Here is a 21,382-nt window from a genome sequence, read left to right as displayed (position 1 = left end):
TTTATAACGTCGGTTCATTAGACCGTGATATCGAAGGAAAGCTATTCCATCTCCTGTGCAATTATTAAATTAAAAATAAATGAAAAATAAATTTGGGAAGTCAATTAAAAAGGAAATGGAATATATTTGAGTATGTTTCAGTTTCGCTGTGTCACGATTAAATCGATCTGCTTTGAACAGAGCAATGTTAGCTATTAATGAAGACTAGAATTCGATTGAAGTATCGAGATTATCGAGTGTCGCTGACGCAATGATTTAATTAAAAGGCTCTCATCAAAGAAATTGTAACGGTGTTACCTTGATCTATATAACTCGCTTGAATAAACGCTTTTGTGTTTATTTTGTCGGGGAACTACCAATAAGTAACGGAAGATAGGAATATAGTGCAACCTTTCACTAAAACTTTATAAAAAAATTAAATATAGAATCGTGTTCGGTGAATACGTTTATTGTATTCTATTTCAAATTGTTGTAGAAAATAATACAAAATGAAACTAGTATTACAGTTAGTCTTTGTTATTTTTATCTTTTCTTATTTAATGCATTCAATTCATCGTCTATTTCATATTTGTATATTTCTTTAGTCAAATTTGACACTTCTCTTACAAAGACAATGATCAGTGGTATCAAAAGCAAAGATGGAGGTTAAGAATGTAGTAAAAAGAGGAAAAGATACGAATGTAGGTAAAACTGACGAGGAAAAGTATCATTATTTTTATTTTTATTTGTATCTTGTATGATATATAAGATGCTGAATAACGAACGGATTTGTTTCATTTAGATTACAATATAAAGAGAAAATATAACTTGTACATGTCGAACGTACATACGATGGTTTTCTATAAAAATAAATGTTTTATGTTTCGATGCAAATTCTAAGTTCATTCGATGGGTTTGTTCATCATTTTTTAAAGGACACCCCACACTGTACCATCGTTGTTTGCGAGTTACTCTGTCTCATTTGTTCCTCATAGTTTGTAATTTTTTGAACACGATCTTCCAAGTATTATAAATAGAACTAGGTTGGCCAGAGATGTAACCTGCTTGGATTCCTGACATAAGACCCTTGGATTTTTTGTCTAGGGGGCCGTCTCAAAATGGTTTGTGACACAGAAACTAATAATATCTTTGATTCGCGATGTGAAACTTTGTGACGTGCTTCTACTAACCCGATTCTCAAACCTTAATATAATATCTACTTTCTACATTTTAGAAAACAAAGCCAGAATTGCGGATAGATTAAAATATATGGATAAAACAAAATTAGATACAAAATGGTAGTCGATGATAAAATGTTTGTTTCTTCTATTTCGGTAGGTCTCACGTAGGTTTTTATTTTTTTTTTTTTTTCATACACTTATAATGTCTTCATATTTGCATATTCATATTCCACTAACGACAGGTTAAATACTTACCGATAATATGTAAATACATTTAAATTAAGAACACGGTATGTATTCATTACATCGACACATTTCTCTTTTGTACATTTGTTTGAAAAATTATAGTTAATAAACAGTTATCTACTGACAACTGTTGATCTATTTAGATAGTAGTCGACTGTTATTCGTTAATTGTTCGGTTGTGTGAGCCGTTTAGAGAGATAGATAAATTCCTACAACGTTACACGAGTCACGTCGTAATATCAGAAATTTCTTTAATACCAGGTGTTGTAATATTCACGAAAAACCATACTTTTTGTCCGAAGTTTCTTGGTAGACTTTTCAGGAAGTCTTACCCAGCAAACCTTACTTCGAACACAATTTGATATCGATAGAATTTCCCACAGATTGGATTACTCATTAATTAATGTTATTAGTTTACAGTTCTTTTCCTGAGTTCGGAAACATTTTTCCAAGGAATCTCTTCCTTGTATCGTATTACATGTTTATGATTCACTTGCATGCGGTACCTTCTTCTTAGACTGTAGTCTAAAACTATTTATTCAACGTATACTTATTTGCAGCCTTCAAAATGATATTTAACGTGCATACCTGGAACACTTAGCACTCAGTTTTTATTAGAATCTAAATCTTCGGATCGCATCAGAAGTGAAAATCTCAAAGTAGTCGTATTGTAAGTGCTCACGAAACGAAACGATGATACATCAGCCGGTAAATATACGCTTGACAATGTCCCGGGAAGCAAATAAATCAAGTTTTACTCTTACGGAAGGCACCATTGATAATCGCATACGCGAAGGTCAGTCAACCCCGGGGCAATAATTTACTTTCTGAGACAGGTTAAAACTGTGCATACTTGTGCATATACGCAGAAGACGGTAAACTTCATCCGGGTGAATTTACACTGTACCACTGCGACAGGGGGAACACGAGAGGATGAGACGATCCTCTACGGTACTGTTTGGAATAGCCCGTAACTTACACGATTTTGCTATTTTCTCCACGTTCAAGAATGGAGACTTACGGCTACTGTTCTCCTTTGTCTTTCATTTGAATCCTTCCTTCGTTTTGGCATTCTTTTCTTGTCTTTGTTTGTAGATACGACCGTAGTCACAAATGATAGGTAACAGTAGCTGCTTCGATAAAGAAAACCGTATCGAAATGCGGGTGCTCGATGATCGTCTAGAAACGCTTTACGTATGTATGTAGCTATCGATTGAAAGAATATTATATTTTATACGTGCTCAGTGTTTCCTTTTGAGCATTTATAATCTTTATTTTATCTGTGTTATATGTTATATGTAGCTATCGATTGACAGAATATTATATTTTAACGTGCTCAGTGTTTCCTTTTGAGCATTTATAATTTTTTTTTTGTCTGTGTTATATGTTATATGTAGCTATCGATTGAAAGAATATTATATTTTATACGTGCTCAGTGTTTCCTTTCCAGCATTTATAATTTTTATTTTGTCTGTGTTATCGATCAGTTATTACGTTTGTCTTTTTTTTTTTAAATATTAATACGCGTAATCTGTTACGTGCTTTCGTATATATCCCGAGAAGTACTTCAATAATTGTCGTGTAATAAATTCAAACATTTACGATTCTGTTGTGCATCAGTGGTATTAATTTCAGTTTTGATAAAAATGTGATGTTTAATTATACTAACATCAAAATGTTGAAATATAAAATGCGAGACACTTAATTTATATTTTAATTGGAATTAATATACAGTAATGTAATTATTAGACATTTTATGTATTAAGATTTTATTGTGAATAACGACTGCGCTATCGAGTACGCACATATTGATAATTAGCATACAGAAATATACACTTTTTGTGAATGAATACCTATTTATTGGTGTATCAAAGTATTCACCTGTATACTTTTCGTGATGCTATATTTATCAAATTTATTAAATATAGTATGATAAGAGAGTTCAATTGGCCGAAGTACAATTAACTAAATTATTGTTTGAAATTATTTTTCATTCATTTCTTGGTTAAATTAGAAAATTTAATTTGTTTAATTAATTCTTTTAATGTTAAACAGCCGAACTTTGATTCGATTCATTCTCTGAGACTTTCGCTTGATCATTGTTTAATATTAAAAAACTATCTCGTTTGTAATTCTTTGAATTTTTAACGGAGAAGGATATAATTGCATGTACTGAGAAGAAGGTTACTCCATCTTGCACATTACAAAATTAATTATATTAGAAATTTAGTTTGTTTTTTTCTTCACACTTCATTACTTTAATGTAGTGACAACATCAGTTCACGCGTCGCATAATCAATTTAATTAGAAAATTAATTATTCTCTCTTCGATGAATGTTTTTGCTTCGGTATTAAAATTGGGTTATGTATACTTTATGCGATAGTAATTTGGTGAACCTAATTCTCGAATTAACTTATGCAAAGTGAAGTATTTAAAATTGATATTTTCTTTCATATATCTAGTCTTGAAATTAATGAAATCATTTCACGTTTATTATATTTTATCCGGTTAGAAATTGTATAGTCCTAGATACTAACCGGTAAAAAACTAATACTTTACTCTAATCTTGATGTTTTTAAAAGATTTTATGAATAATTTAGAAGAACGGGAGTTATCATTCTTTCATAATCTCAATCTTCGTGGATCTAGATAATTCGCGTAACCTTACTCTCGTCCAATTTCTCATACAGTTAACCGATAACTCCGCAACCGAGTGATATCACTATTAAATAATCATTTATTTAACAACCATACTTCTCACTTACGTTTTTCATCGTTCTAGTTTTCGTTGAGCTTGATAGTTAGCGTGAAGCAGTCGTCGACTTTCTCTGTCGTTCAATTCCGCGCACAGTTAATCATCGTTGTTCCATGATTCATCGATCATAAAGCGTCATTAAGATTCGATTAGTATCTTCGTAAACGAGGAAACTGGACTCTGTGGACATCGTGGTTGATTGCTTCTCAATTCTCGCTCGTTATTTCTTTCTCATTATCACAACCGCTTAATCGACGAACAGTGCCGGGCCAGCAAGCGTGCAACGTGCAACGTGCAACGTGCAATGTGCAACGCGCAACGCACACACGGCTTGCATGTGCGCGCAAATGAACGTAATTTAACGCGGAGCACCAATTGCTGTAATGCAAGTGACTGCAGAACGACCGCGGGAGGTGCACTGGGTGGTCCGATTATGAGATCTAGGGCTAAGATCCAAGGATCGAGTCGAGGAGATCGCTGGTAAGAATTGCACGCGCAGCTACCGGGTGCATCGTGCGCGCGGGAAATTACTTGCACCCTGGCGCCGCCTTTTAATTCCGAAGTCATCCGGAAATATCGTTCGTCCGCGGCGAGAAGCTTACGCGGAAGTTAAATATTTAGCTTAGAATGGAGTCTTTAAGTCCGACAGAAGACTCGTTACGAGCAGCCGATTTTTTTGGACAAACACCTTCGTACACACCGTATACTGCAATACCATAAGGCTTCGATCTGGTATAATTTTGTCAGGGTTGTTCGCGAGCGAAGAAGCGGAATATAGGAAAACTGTGATTCCATAAATTGGTTTAGAAGATTCAATAAATCGTGATCTCGTAAGTGTGTTCGTAACTCCATCGAGGAAGACGAGCGTGTAATTTCATCGATCCGGAGTATCGCGAAGATACGCGAGAATTTAGAGATTGTTGTTCGATTTGATTGCTGCCGGTAATCGAAACTTCGAAGTGGAGCGTGAGAATCGATTCGATTTTATCGTAACGCGGGTTGCGATGGAAGCGAAGAACGTTAAACGAAGGATTACAAATATTACGTGATCGAATACAAGCGCGATTGAATAATCCTGGAAAGGAAGGGAAGGTTTCACAATTTTTATTTGCATGGTTTATTTCTATCCACGTTACCGGTTACCATCTACCGAGGATTTATCCTCTACCTGGAAACGTTACATTCCGCGTTTATCTCTCATCTGAAAATTGTACGGGTCGATGCAGGGGTCTTTTTTAGGAGTTTACACGAACAATTTCTGACAAATGTGTCTGGGACGTCGTAAAATTTTCTCGCGCGATGTATAAGGTGTTCCTTCGTTTGTGAGAAGTATTGTAGAGATGAATTTCGAACACAAAGTAACGAAAAAAGTTTGAACGATTATTCGTCGAGTATACATATATGCAGTTTTCGAAGAAAAAAAATGCTTGAACTGGGCCACCTAACGACTTAAGTCTAGCGAGAGTTAGTGTTCTATTTTAGAGATTGTAATCTCTTAAGTAAAATGAAAAGTCATTTTCGTTCATCTATTCATCGTTTAACTCTGAAACAGGATGAATGTATTGCACATTATTTCGTATATCATCTTTATTTTGATTATTCTTACTTTCGTTCTGCGATTCGTATTATTTAGTTTGTGTAATTTAGATAAGGATAAAAAATTCAACCAAAGAATAAATAAACGAAGTAACAAAGCCATTATTCTATCTGTGAGCATATAATACTTACATTTTTATAAAAAAGTATTTATTTGACGTTTTCTGTTATCTTCTAGACGAGGTGTTCATGCCTACAAGCTGTCGCCTGTAATAGGCAAAGAGTATTTAGAAATTGTGCATTCATTGTGTTCTTGTAGTCTCATGTTCTTTACCTTCTATCGAGGGTTTATTATTTATTTTCGTCGCCAATGCTATCAAGACTGGTGCAACTTTCTCGGAAGTGGCACTACTTCCAACAACAGTAACCCGAGTTTAGCTTGGACGTGCAATAATGGCAAAAATAGGTCAATTCTTGAGGCTAGTTCCGTACAGGTTTTCGATGTTTATGATAAGAAATAAAAATAGTATGTGAGGTCGATAGCCTGAAGCTGGCCGATCGTTAACCTATAAATGTCGAGCTTCAAACCTGACGTAGTAATAGCGATCAAATGGCAAGGTGTTCCATAAATTTGGAAATGTCTTCCGGAATTATAGCACAAGTAAATTCGAAAAACTTTTACTGTATATTTTGCGTTCGGCATGTTCGCGATTTTTTCGAGTTTCATGGACTTTCAAATCTTCGAACAGACTTATTATCTCTTCTTGTCTATGAAAAGTTTTTTCAATGGAGAAGATAATCGTAAAATTAAAACATAATTGAAACGATCAATTTCCTTGCTCGTATGATCATTAATCATGATATTAATAATTAATATTTCTCTACTTACGAACACAGTAACATTGTTCACTAAATATACGTAAACAGATACACGAGTCGTGAATTATACGAGAAAATTACCTTTTACTTTTGAAAATGTATTAAACCACATATACAAAGTAGTATTAAGTTACATTTCCGTATAAATATACATATTGCTTGGTAGTGCTTCCGAACTATAAATTGTAAATTGTTATCCATAAATCCTATTACCACTCCTGAAACATTGTATGCAACTCTGAGTCACTTTCGTTTAAATTTTCGTCATAGGTTGTTCTGTATATACTTTACGTTATGACTGCCTCAGCAACAAACCCCAATATACAACCTAATTTAAACGTAACTTGTCAAACCGAATATATAATTTATCCGCGACCAAACACGTCGGCGCTTCTTCAGTAGTAAGTAGTTTATTTTATAAAGGAACGCGTAAAATTGATACACTATACAAATCATGATTCGCTAGTTAGCATAAATATTTAAACAACTTGGAGACTTAAGCCACTACATTCATTGAAACTTTGATTTTTCTAGACGTATAGAGTGAGACGAGTAATTAATTTGTAAAAGAAATTTAGATTACTGTTTCTATATTATTATACAAATGTAGTTCAACTAGGATTAATATTTGGTTTTCGATAAACGCTTCGGTACACAGTTAATTTTACACAAATTGTGTTGGCTATAATAATTATAATAATTTTTTCGAGTGTTACACAGTAGCGTATATTTATGCAAAATAAACGGACTATTCTATTGAAAAAGAATTTATTAAAAGTTGTCTCGGTATGATTCAAAATAGAGACAACTGATTATAGGTCATAATCTCGTTATTGACTGTAGAATACTCCGAAACGCGTTAACTTTTTAAAATAAGAAACCTTATGGTCCCGTAACTATTTAATTTGTATTATTTATCGATACATTTTCAAAATGTGGTTAAGAATCGGGTCAAATAATTTCTTCGTCTTTAGTTTCGGAAAATAAAAAGGGATAAGACGAGTTAGGTAAACAAATCGTCTAGTTGCTTTGAGGAGAGACATTAATCATATATACCGGAATTAAAACCACCGCGTGTGTCTTACGTTACTAGTACAACACGGTATAATTATAACGGTTCCTGTCAACATTAGTCGAGAGTAAACTGAATTTCTTCTGTGCGTTCTCGCATAAATTCGCACACGCGTGGAGCAATAAAAATGGAGGAAAACTTTTAACAGCGCACCAGGCGCAGATCGTTTCGGATTCAGATGATGAGAAATCTACATTTACGTTCGTCAGGTTTAACGTTTATGTAGCGGCGTTATTTGCAAAATGGTTGCGACCATCGACGAATCGATATCTTGCAAATGTCGTTTATTTGAATAATACTTTCATTAGAAACTCTACGCGCAGTTTAACGGTTCGTCATCGTTAAATACGAGGTGACACGTGTGATTTGGTTTTTCGTCGAGGAACGAGAACGAAAAAGAAATAAAAAAGAATACACGGAACCGCGTAATCTGCGTGAAAATGTATCTGGGTGTCCTTTGGAAATTTACGATCCACGAAATTACAGATTATTTTCGGACGAATCACGGCTACCAGACGCGAAACTTTTTTTAATCATCCTGCGCAATAAATATTTACATGGTGTATTTTCTGCGCCTCGAGGAACCTCGTTCGCGCGTATTTATGCTACCGACGAGAGCTGTTTGACTTATCATGTTAGGAGAAAGCAAAAGAACAATGACATTTGTTTGAATATTTCGCTGGCAAATATTTTGCAACAGCTTCTTACGTTTCACGATTAGCTGTGTCGCTGGACTGTTGTATTTGCAATTAAACTACGATCTTCCTTGTCCTGTGACGCCACTCGTTAAACATTGTGGTTATTGTAATTACACAAATGACAACACGGCAATTCACGGGGCAGACCAGTTGACCCGAGAACGTCATATCTAGAAAAAGAGCACCGGAGAGTTTCGCATGCGGATTTTAAGGAGGTATTCTGATCTAGAATCTTAAGAAAATCGATTTTTTAGATTTAATTTTTGAAAGTATATGTCCTCGAAAATATTTTTGTCAATGGATACTACGAAATTCGAAAAAATAACAAAGATTACGAGCGTTCAAACAAAATGTTATCCGTGCAACGCAGGTATTACTATAACAGGTGTTTCGTCAAATCTGGCTTAAAGGATCGAATGTTTCGTGGTCAAATTCAGCTCGGTCGAATCAAATGTATATGTGTGTTTTGTTCGATGAATCGCGGGAGCAACGTACGGTATGTGTTAATAAATTTTAGGGGAAGGGACATGCAAGAGAGAGGATCAAAATATTGGTATGAAAAAACTTTAAACACGATTTTCTCAAAATTATATTTTTCCAAACGATTGCCATGATGTTTCAAGCTTTAGATCATCGATCGATATCTTTGAAGAGAATCTTCAGCACTTGCGCCTTTGTACTAACTTCGAAGCATTGTCACATTTCTAATTTTCAATATTTTCTCACAATTGTAGTATCGGTCATAGCCACGTTCATACCGAACAAAATAGTTCCTGAGTTTTTAATCAAATCAGCAAAATGCCCGCAATTGTGACAACCATGAAGACACTTTTAACGGAAGGAACTGTATTAAAGTAATTGTAACTCTTGTCATTTTAATTACTTTTCCATGAAAATAATTGTGTATGTGCCTTAGGTATATATATAACATATGGATACATATTTGATAGAAAAATGTGATACCGTTTTGTTTAAAAAATTTTCAAAGTGCATCCAAAGAATTACAGTCTATAGTAGAATAATTCCTTTAAAAAAAGAACAACGTTCATCGTCAATATTGAACCGATATTTCAAATTGACATGAAAATGGAAAACGGACCAAATACGCTATTATAATACGTAAAGAGCGATTGCAAACTGTTTAAAGAAGGTGACAAAGCGAACTGTCTGCTCGACTTTCGAAGAATTTTCTTTGTCATGCGCGTGACAAAAGTTGAGTTATTTATGACTCATGACGATATTTTCGGTGTGTATTAATCCTTACCTCCACCATATTGTTCGTTCAATTCTTCGAACTGGGCTTATTTCTTTAGTCGTTGCGAATAGTTTTCACTCCCTTTTATTCGTGAAGATTAAAGGATTAAATAATGCGGAATTATGAACACGTGTATTTAACAAAAATATGGAGTAATTTTTGTAATGTCTCTACATGCGCGTTAATTCGCACCTTCACCGTATTATTCTTTCAATTTCTCGTTCTGGAGGTAATTTGCTAATGGTTGTGAATAAAAAAATTGTACATTTCGCGAAACACAATTTTACATTAAAATTTTTGACATTTCGATTAACAAAATATCAAGTAATCTTGAAAACATCTTCATTCGAGGCGTGTAAAAACGATGTCTTTCGCGTTTTACGTTAATTAAATTTAAACCGAAATATTCAATTGTCGCTACGATCCAATAAATTTCATATTTAGCTCAAATTGAACAAGAATTTATAATTTGAACGGATATATTATTACCATGGTAGAATATGCTTTTATCGCTGACATGCGTTTAAATGGTATTTAATAATACATATGTTCATTCGCGATGAAACGTTGGCGTGGATTTTAATTCGCGATGTTCCGTATCATCGTAAAATACTGAAGGTTTTTATCCTTATATCAATAAACGGGGTACAGTTTCCATACTTTCTCTTCAAAATTTTGTACGCTTTTCTTGAAATATTCTTTGGACAATTTTGTGCTAATTTACGTTTGAAGAATAAAAATACACATAGGTTTTTACTACGAAGTCTCTGAACTTGTTTACGCGTTGGTTTAATAACTGGCTACCCATCTAGTGAAAGCTACAGTCAAGTAGGCCATAGATAGAAGCACAGAAAATATTTGAACCTTTAAAATTTATTCGTTAATTTATTTATCTCTCCACGATCCGTTTCCCTTGATTTTTCACTCGTTCAGCCATAGTTCCTTCCGTGTAAATTTGCTCAGGCAGGTTAATAATTATTAGAATCGTATCTCCACTACATTTTTAGCCATATTTAGCTGAATTTCAAAGAACGTTCTACATATATGTATATATATAGTTTTACTAAATTAAAATTTAACGTTATCCATGCGTCGCTGGTTTTCATCATTTTTATTCGTTGTGTTTATTTCGTCGAAACGAATAAACTTTAAAATGTTTCAGAATCTAGTCAAACCAATACTCGATTAGTGATAACGATTTTCCATATCTTCGGTAATTTTGTTATCGATCGTTATTTTTCTCTCGAATTTCCTCTACCACAGCACTTGGTGGATTGTAAAAAGGCTAGAAAAAAAAAAAAAAATAGTCAAAGGGGAAGCGTAGAACGAAATTGCTGTATTCAATGTATCTGAGCAGAAACACGCTTGGGGTACCCGGATACCTGGTTATTGACAAACATAGGGAAAACTGGTTATTGACGCAAGGGTTAAAGCAAATTCGTTCGCGCGCGTGGGAGCAAATTGTTCCGATTCCAAGTAAAATGAATCGACCGATAAACGAGTAAATAAAGTTGCTCCGAATGGTTTGTAATCCGCCCACATTTCTGCGTGCAGTCCCATACTTCCGAAAAGCACAATCGTCTTTGCTGTAACTCTTGTCCCTCGATGTATCTCGTTCGCGGGAAGGAATTAAATAAATCGTGCCCAACAATACCAGCCACGGTGTGTACTACAATGGTTGGCGATGTTAACTTGACGTATTACTACTCAGAAGTATAACGCGTCTCTCATAATTTGCATACAATAGTAGGTAGTTCCCGCATCGAGACGCAGTAATGTTATAATGGTGTTTTATTTGAATTGTACCAGGATTAAGCAGATGCTGTCGATATTGTTGATGCACGCCCTGGTGTAATTCAACTGATTCGTAACGTAATTGCGCATTAGCAGACAAATTAATTGGATGCTGGTTGCGGGAAGTAGATTGCTTGTTTAATTCGGTCAGTCGTGATACCCACTACCATTCGATTTAATTTTTCTAGCCATTAATGAACCTGTTTGTATTGTAATATTACGATACGACATAATGTAGGTAACGTTGCACAGTGATTTTGAACACTGTTCGCAGCACGGTTACAATCGGGCATATTGTTTGAAATTAATTTGAAAAAATGTTCGAATGTCCGATTGAACTCTTGATGTTTTCATTGTAATAACTCTACGCGTGGAATTATAAGTGGTTTCGCATCGTGTATTTAATAATAGGTAATGCAATTTGTACGTTATAGCTTTAAAATTTTTTGGTTACGTTGCTTTCAATTATACCGAGAGATTGTATGTGTTTAATTATAATCTAAAAATGTTTACTTCGTACGTGACCATACACTGAGGAAAGGCTGAAGGTGATCTTGAAAACCTCAGAAAAAAAGTGTACTATAATCACTCTAAAGGTCTCTTTGAACCGTGTTAAAAAAATTAGATCGGTCTCTCGTTAACAGAATAATCGAAGATTCACGTTAAGCGATTTACCCTGCGTACATTAAAATTAGGTTTCGAAAAAACCATACTTCTGTTGCGTCTCGTCTGTTTGCACGGTAAAGACCTTAAATGAATGAATAAAAATAGTATTGGCAGAGTCAGTGAGGTATGGGTGAACTCCTCTCGCTTTTATTGAAACAAACAAGAGATGAAATTATTCGAATTCCAACATCCATTGTAATTCGACGAGTATAAATGCATAGAATTTCTCCCGTGTGGTAACGGTTTTCTATACCTTCGATAATTTTGTCATCGATAGTTATTTTTCGAATTTCCTATATTAGCACTTTACCAAAAACCAGTCGAAGAGAAAAAGAAACAAAATTGTTGCTGTTCGATTCGTCCGAGCAAGAACATACCTAGAGTAGAAGACTATTTCTCTATGGGAAAACCGGACGAGTGACGTCTCTCGTGATATCGATTTTCCATATGTTTGACAATTTTGTCATCGATAGTTATTTTTCGAATTTCCAATACTAGCACTTGACAAAAGAACCAAAAGACAGTCGAATAGACAAAGAAACAAAATTGTTGCTGCTCGATTCGTTCGAGCAAGAACATACCCAGAGTAGAAGACTATTCTCTATGGGGAAACCGTAGCGAGTGAGCGTTTCTCGTTTGCAGAACCACCCCCACCCAAGTCGATTCTTTCTTTAGCGCGACTGTAGGCACAGGCTTCAACCCTGAACGGTATAAATCTTCAGGGTCGTCTCGGAGAAACGCGCGCGAAGGTTGCACATGTCGTACCGTTTTTGGTCGTCAATTCGTGGAACCCTAAAAATAGTGCCCTGCTACTTTTACGCTCGAACCGCGACGTAGCCCGCAGTCTGGCGTCCGATAAAACGAGCCCGCGGGTACTCGTGGGCGTCGTACGATACGCGGGGGTCGCTTTATGTCCACTTAACCGAGGTGCAAACGAAACGGGGGGACAGCCGGGGAAACAAAAAGCCAAATCTCCGGCAGAAAACGAGCGGACGCATCCTGGCCGACGCGCGTGGGTTCATTCAGCGAGGCGCGCTCGCGATTTTTACCTGTCGCCAGTCACCGATATTATATTTCCCGTGGCCGTACGTCACCGCGTGGGTGGAAATACGACGATAAACCTATGGGTGGGTCCATGGTTCCGTGCTGTGTGTGTTTTGTTATTTCACGACCTCGTTTTTTTTTTTTTTTTTTTTTTTCTCTCTCCCCTACACCCTTTCCCCGTACCACCGCCAGTGACCAATGATATTCGGGGCCACGTAATTCGGGGACGCGATCGAGCGGCGAAGAGCTTCTGCGGGATTTCGTACGCGCCAGTAAATCAATTCCATTTCGTACGCGCTGCTTTCGAACGATAGGAATAATAGATGCGAATTGTTTTGCGGCTTTCTGTTTATATTTTCCTGAAATATTTAGGAATTCCTTTTTTTTTTCTCTCTCTTTTTACGGAATTTTTTTCTCCCATTGGATTTATTCGTCCACCGCGAACGGTGGAGCGTCGGTGAACCGTTTTTCGAATGCTGATTAAATTGTCGATTTTGAACGAGCTATTTTTCAGGGGATATTGTAAATATGTAATCACGGAACGGGTAAAAATTGTCGGATGTAAAATAATACGAACGAAAGAGGATCAAAGGTATCAAAGAATGATAAAATATATACATTGTATATTTGTATTTAGGGTTTTATCAAATTGAAAATAGAGCAAAGAGTTGAATATACAGATGAGAATTATGTACAGTGTCTTTTATGTTTTTCTCTCGATTTTCCACTAAATCGAACTTCGTTGCAGAAATCGTTCGTAAAATGAGATAAATGGACGTTTTATTGTTACTTTTAACAATTGTTTTCGTATCCTGATAGACGGTTACGTTCATAGGAAACGAAGACACGTGTGTAATCAAATCGTAGATCATGGACATGTACATATATTCGTGTGTATACATTTGTTCGGAATTAGCATTCGGTGAATATCTATATCTATCTGTAGATTTGGTAGTCGTCGTTTTTGTTGAATACTGAGAGAATACGCGTGTAATTATCATTTTTCACTTTAAATTTGAAGGCAGTATCGATATGTATTACTAAAATCGAATAAATCTATATTTCCTCCGGACAAATGTATTCGAATGTTTGTAAAATTTGAGTTTCATTTCAGCATTTATTGTAAATGATGATTTACTTCGATTTACTATGATTTACTTTCTGAATGTTCCGTTTCACAATTTTGTTGATTTCTTCTTCCTGCGTTTGACGCATTCGAGAACTACGATTCGTGTTAGCGGAATCTGTATGTTCGATCTGCATAACTCTCGACCACTTATCTCCCGTGCATAATCGAATTCAAGGAGATCAATTATTCAATGGAATTACTTGGTCAGAAAGCGCATTCTAAGCATTCTTCGCTAAGAATCGAAGGTCACAGGAAAGCGTTACAATGTGTGCAATTTAGATACTCAATGGTTCATGGTACTCTGTCAAAGGTCATAGTTAATTAAGTTTGAAACGGTTTGAAGTTCCAAAACTGTTCCAAAGTTTCGAATAATCTGGGTATAACTGTCTTCGCAAGGGCTCAAATTGGGTTTACATAATTCAAAAATGCTGAGATAAGAAATGTTACAAATTTTGAGACAATTGAACGCGAATTTCGTCGCGTTTGTTCATGAATTTAAACTGACACGAAGTTACGAAGAAAAAATTATCAGATAAGTTTAAATCTACGTTTAGTCTTGTACAGCGCAAATAAAAATGTTTGCTCGCATAACCAAAATTTCGACCGTTTTCAATATCTCTAATTAATTCGGTTATATATTCGGGTAATTGGATTCACTTTAGGATTTCTTGCTGCACAAATTGCACATTGATTGCATATTGATCGCCATTCGTGTTCTTCTTGTAATAACTAATTGCTCTTTGTTGCAACGATTACGTGTAATATGGAAGAAGCAATTAATGCGCAGTCTCTCAGCTTGATTTATACCTTATTAAAGATAAATGATCTATTATGTATTTACAGTTTATCCAGATTTCAAAATTGCATTTCCTCGTTATCTTCGTTATCTCCAAATTAGCTCAGCACGATGCGGACAAAAGCTTCCATTATTTTTTTCCATGGGTTTCGCAAGGTTTTTATGGGCAAGTCGTGGGATCATTTTTAGGTCATCGTTACAACGGTGACTTGTTCGGTATCGTTACGTCATCGTTCGTGTCGGCGCCACTAAATCTGCATATTTACTCATTGAGCGATATTACTTGTTTACGTACTGTGCCTGTGTAATTTTACTACGTCGGTATGCGGCCTTTTGAAATTTTCGATAATTAAAGTACTCGGTCGAAAAATTAACAATTCGGATGAAAAAATTTACCCGTTACAATTTTGTAGAAAAATAAAAAGCAAATGTGCATTGACACAACTCACAGTTTAACGATGTCGCGTAATTTAGTAATTAATTTCTGGTGGTCTTGTTTGCGTCTCAATTATTATTATTGCATCGTGCTGGGCGTTTCAAGTTCTCTTTCGAGCAATGGAATGTAGATTATTGCGAAATTACTTCGGAAGATTCACATTTGCTGATAGAATATTGAACCGAAACTTGTGAAGTGGAACGTTTGCAACGGTACTGGACAAACGATTTGATCGGAATCGCTGTTCTTTCTTGAAAGTTACTCGACCAATGAGATTGAACATTCAAGCTTTGCAAATCTCCGTTTACGCGTCCTAGTTTTATTTAAAATACACAGAATGGTCCAGTTACCATTTCCACTTTAATATCTCCAAGATTATAAAAGCCAGAGCGAAGTTTGTTTAACATAAGTTGCGTAATACAGAAGGCATAGTCGTGTGACGGTATGGGTTTCTTTATAATTATAGAGGTGCTTTGCAAACACGAGGATCACCTTTAGTTTGCGTACTTCCTGTACACGTGTTACAATTTTCCTAGTTTTTTTCCCCCTGCGAGTTATGCAAGTATATTTTATGCACGAGGAAAAATACGTTAAGTACCGCACACAAGTGAAACGCTTGTAACGATTCTCTAAATTGTAATTCAAATAAATCGTATATCACGAGTCCGGGGCGAACTCTAATTAAGGTAAGAATTATAGACCCAAGAATTTGAATTAAACTATATTTATATTAATGTACACGAGAGCTGGAAATGAAAAGTAATAATTTAGTGACGTATACTGTGTTTTGATTCTTCCGAGAACAAATTTATAAAAGCGATCAACGTTAACGTTTTCTGTTTGAAAATTGCTCATTGAGCATTTCTGAAACTAAATCTTTCGAACGTGTGTGATTATCGTTTATTCGGTGTTTTATTATTGTTACGTTTTATTTAAACGTAATATCATTATGCAAAGTACGCCGATTATTGTATTTCTCCTACTCGATCTCAGTACGATGCCAAGTAACTTTTACATAGAGCGATTTTAAGAAATAAGTCCACGGTGAAGAACATTGATTTCTCCGTAAACGATCCGCAACAATCTACGAGTGTCGCGCGCGCTCGTTCGTAGTACGTGGTTTGTCCTCGTTCATTAGCTAGCAAACGTTATCCATTTATTATTCCCGGCACGTCGTTTATATGACTCTTTCTGCGATGAAGAGACTCACCAAAAAACCATGGAAATCGTACGCAACGAAATTCCGAGAAACTGTACTCGCGCGGCAACTGGTCGTCAATTGTGAAAGTTCAGTTGTTCGTCGGCATATGTAGGTATGTGTAGGCGCGCATGAGAATACGAGATGCATCATAAGTCAGGCAACGTTCTATCGTACGACAATTTGCTCGAGCACAGTTCTCCTTTAACCTGGTCCTTAAAATTGACGTGAAAATGTTGAAAAGATTAATAATAAATCGGCCAACTAATAAGATAAGATATCTAACTTCTCGACAAACCTCGATATTTTATATCGAATCATTTTTTAAAAGATCCTTCAGCTTGGATCAGTTTAAACACTCGGTTTATATAATTCAACGAAACGATATTAAGGATCGATTTATTTAGAGAATTCTGTAATTAATTTTAAAGCTCTCTCCTTGATCCACAAATCGAACCGATTGGATTTCATTCGCTCGATTCGTTAACAGGAGATTGGAAGCAAAGAGTTAGCGCATGCATAATGCAAACAGTGCGTGACACTCCACGCTAAATTTTAATTAGACTCGGAACAATATCAGAGTGAGTATGATGTCAACAATTGCAGTATTTGATGTATATCGGTGGCGAGTTGAATACTGTATTAACTTGATCTCGATTTAAATAAATGTCGTGTTATGAACTTTCACCGCGATGTACGCCGTGAAATATTCTTTTATACAGGGTGTGTCGCAGCAACTGGGTCGTACTTCCTGTTTCCTTTGAGAAATGCTTGAAGAAGTTCAATGGTGTGACGTCCATTTCCCTATAGTTTCACTCGAGTCGAAAGTGCAACGATGAATCTGCGAAGTTGCGCTTCTTCTTTTAAATGGACACGAACGGTGTCTTCCTCCCTCAATTTGTTCGTCGTTTATTTCGAGCAACGTTCTCAGGGGCGGGGGGGGGGGGAGACCTCTTTAGAGTTCACATCACGGATTAACTGTTAACGGAAGAGATCTAGTTTATCGAAACCGTTGGAAACGCTTCCTTTTGCAAACGACAGATCAAATTTGTTGTCAGATTGTTGTGTTGCAATATAAAACGAAAATAAAATCGGTCAACTTCTTGTCCTACGATTTAAATTTCGTAATAACACGTGTCATAATCAACAACAAGGTCGATCACACTCTCACTGTCCTCGTGAACTCTAAATTTTCTTTTCGAAGACACTAGGTGAGAATTTCTCTCTAATATTTTCAGAAAAATATATTTGCACGTGGACAAGACGTCTTATGTTCTATTCTTATGTTTGACTCGATTTCCTTTATCACGAGTCTCACCACACCATATTTTAGGCGAAAGGGTATTAACAATCTCTATCGATTGGATCTAGTTCGCGAATCGATCAGGTTTCAGACTTGCTCGAGAATTACCTTCTTCCATTGACGTTGATATTTTTACATCCGATGCGCGCCACATGCGTTCCCTTCTACCCCATATTTTGCTAGCCAGGAAATAACTTGAAGATCGCGTACAAACTTTCCGGCTCTTCGACGTGAGATATCGAAGAGAAGCGAACGAATCTCGTCAGGCGGTACGATATCTTGTTCGAAACACAGTGACGGAGAGCACGTCGAAGCCTCGGTTGATTTATTCGCGACACACCCTGTATGGCGGCAGGTGATAAGCTAATAAGCCTGCAGTGAAAATTCACGTCCATGATCCGACACGGTCGTCTCTTTACGGGACTCGCCATCCGTAAACGATATGAAGTCATGGATAAAAGTGTCGCGACGTTGTGCATCTCGGACAGCCGTGCAGCTTAAAAATAAATCTGACAGAACTACCGGTTCTGTCTGTTCGAAGATATTAGTCCGCGTTAACTATTTCCATTGCGTATCTACCTATTTATCGCGTATTATTTTTCTATGGAACGAATGACGTACAGTGACAGCTGTAACGCTCTGAAACTGGATTCACTGTTACATGCTAAATAGCAATTACGACGGCGACAGACGCGATGCTTCCGTTGCTGAATGTGATCCAATTCGACGAAACCGCTGGGAACGAGAAATTCAGACACTTTTCGGCGATAGAGACTTGTGTTTATTTTCATGGAAGCGTTCTAGCTCGAAGAAACGATCTTAGAAGTCTGCGCGAACGAAGAATCCAATTCGATCGAAAACCGTATATTATAAAATTTGGTCGCGATACAAATTTCATACGACTTTGAATTCGTCGCGATTTGTAAACTTGGTTTACACTTTTCAGTTCATTTTTTATATTTTTTTATCATACGAACGAGCATAAAATTCCTAATTATTCGTAAAATATTCGAAAATTCAGTGTAGTTCGAGGTAACAATTAAATGTGTCGTTTCTCGTTGTGCGAAAAGTTACAAATATTACGTTTGTATTAATAAACAAATAAATATTTGTATTATCTTCTTAAAATGTTCGAAACCTTGTTATCCGATGTAACTCGATTATCAATTAGTAAGTAGCGTGAATGGTTGCAATAGAATTTTTGTTACGAATACGGTTCATATTTTTTTCGATACAGAGCGTCAATAATAACCATAAAATTCACAACATTCACCAACATTCAATGAAGCGTTCGTGCTTCGTCCTCGATCATACGTAACGTAGCTTTTCACCATTTTTTAATGATCGTACTTCAAAACGTAGAACCTCTCCGAAATCGGATTACTGTTTACAAGCTTGCAGAAATGGTACAACCTATTATGAGACAGATTAATCAAAAACCACCGTTGATTTATTAACCGATTCGACGAGTTTTTCCAGCGCGTTGAGCAATTCGCAAAATCATCACATTTAAAGTTTTTTGCTACACGCGGACATTAGGTGTAATTAAGCGCTTTCTTTACCTTGCGTGTTAATTATCGATAGTACGCGTCACGCAGAAGTCACGACATTCCGCTCGATGCTTTGATTCTGGTGTATCAAAGTGGTAGACTGTAAATCAACGTTGGTTTAGGTGAGCGTTGCGAGGACGAATTAATTAATACCGGTCACTGGAAATTACTGGCAAAGTAGGCTTTGCGTATGCTTTCGACGTGAGTGATTGCTGCTTCGCACGATACTCGAGTCCTTGGTAAAAAAAAAACAAAAAAAAAAAATTAGAAGAATATTGTGTATCGTAGAAACAACGACAAAAAAATGTGAAAAGTGTATTCAAAACGGGCAGTATTCTTCGTAGAACTAAACTAATCTTTCGTTTCTTTTTGTTGCAGGTCGAATCGGTGGATCTGGCGTTAAAGATCTTGGACAATTCGCAAATCAGAGGGAAAACGTTGTCCGTTCAGAGGGCGAAGTTTCAAATGAAGGGCGATGCGTACGACCCAGCCTTGAAACCGAAACGAAAAAAGAAGGACAAGGAACGACAGAAAAAGATCCACGAAAAGTAAGTCTAATTCATTGGCTATCTCCATTTTGGTATTTCTATCCTTAAGTATCCGTTACTTGTTAATCATCCTTGCATAGGATAACCGTTGCAAAAGTACAAGGTAGTTCTCTTTTACGGAAACGAACATAAACGAAATACACGTTTACGAAATTTTGATTCCATCCGACACTTGTACATACAAGTTATTTTACATAAATGGTTTCGAGAGGGGAAATAATCTGTTATTAATTTTTTTACAGTTCTATTTATTTTTCAAACTAAATCGTACATCTTTTAAGGCATTAATCGATACAGTTCGATATTCTCCACAAAGAAGTATTAACCCGTGTACGTGTCTCGAAGAATCGTTAATTTTCTTTACGCTCTGTACATTTCTTCAATACGTATCGAGTGTTACTTAATACATTAGTTTGAAGGCAGACCCGATCGGAGCAACCGTGTTACAATTTTTAACCAGACTATCATAATTTACACCAGTGACAGCGTGTATTCGTGCTATTCTCGTGAAAGCACTGTAACGTCGGACGATCTCGCAACTCGTTATCCAAACGCTCTACAATTTCTGTACCTGTTCTAGTTGGCAACTCGGGAGAGAAGATGCATCCAATAGTTTCACGTTTCGTGTCGGGTTTTTCCCATCATCTGGAGGAATCCACGAAAAGGGCGAATTCTCACGCTCGGTTGCCCGCGTAAAATCGCGTCTTAGAACATTTCCAGCGTTCCTTTTTCATTCACGCCGGTTCATTCATCTTTTCGCGCTGGCAGCCGTCTGAGAATGCGTATCATATGTTACCGCTCAATCTCCAGAGAATCAAGATACGCTTCATCGTTTCGGCTCGATTTACACTAGACTCTCCAGTGACCGTACACTCACGGTCTGGGCAAATATTATTCGGTGCTCTTTAAGGGTTGATATACGTCGTCGACTCGCGTTACACTCATGATCCGGTCAAACATTATCCGGTCCACTTTTATCCTCCTACAAGGTTTTTGCTCCCTTTTAGTTGGGACCAGAAATTCTCGAACGTGTAGAGCTTAATAATCGCGTTAAAGCAGTGGCTGTACTCTCGTGACATTGAGAATGTTAATCGATCAAAGATCATCATTTCGAGACCTTCTAGCGATGATTGAATATTAACAAGAGCGACGAATGGTCGATATACCTATACGTGCAACAAGGAGTACAACGCTTTGAAAAATTCCTCGCTCAATGAAATTTAATACTGACAAATTTACTTATGAACAAATAACGACAGGTGTAATTTATAACTATAACAAAATTTCTAAGAATAGGTTAGATATTTGATCTTTTA

The 21,382-nt window shown here is 36.4% G+C and overlaps 1 protein-coding gene across 4 annotated transcripts in view; it reads left to right on the top strand.

Moving 5' to 3' along the window:
• Barc (RRM1_TatSF1_like and RRM2_TatSF1_like domain-containing protein barc) overlaps positions 1-21,382 on the top strand; it is a 99,831-nt gene that overhangs the window by 57,478 nt on the left and 20,971 nt on the right. For all 4 annotated transcript variants that reach the window (XM_076307741.1, XM_076307740.1, XM_076307739.1 and 1 more), the window contains one exon: positions 19,897-20,066. In XM_076307741.1, coding sequence (XP_076163856.1) covers positions 19,897-20,066 — 170 coding nt within the window. The remainder of the gene's footprint in view (positions 1-19,896; positions 20,067-21,382) is intronic.

The sequence above is a fragment of the Ptiloglossa arizonensis genome, chromosome 3, assembly GCF_051014685.1.
Source record: "Ptiloglossa arizonensis isolate GNS036 chromosome 3, iyPtiAriz1_principal, whole genome shotgun sequence".
Taxonomy (NCBI): domain Eukaryota; kingdom Metazoa; phylum Arthropoda; class Insecta; order Hymenoptera; family Colletidae; genus Ptiloglossa; species Ptiloglossa arizonensis.
This window is presented reverse-complemented; position numbering and strand designations above follow the sequence as displayed.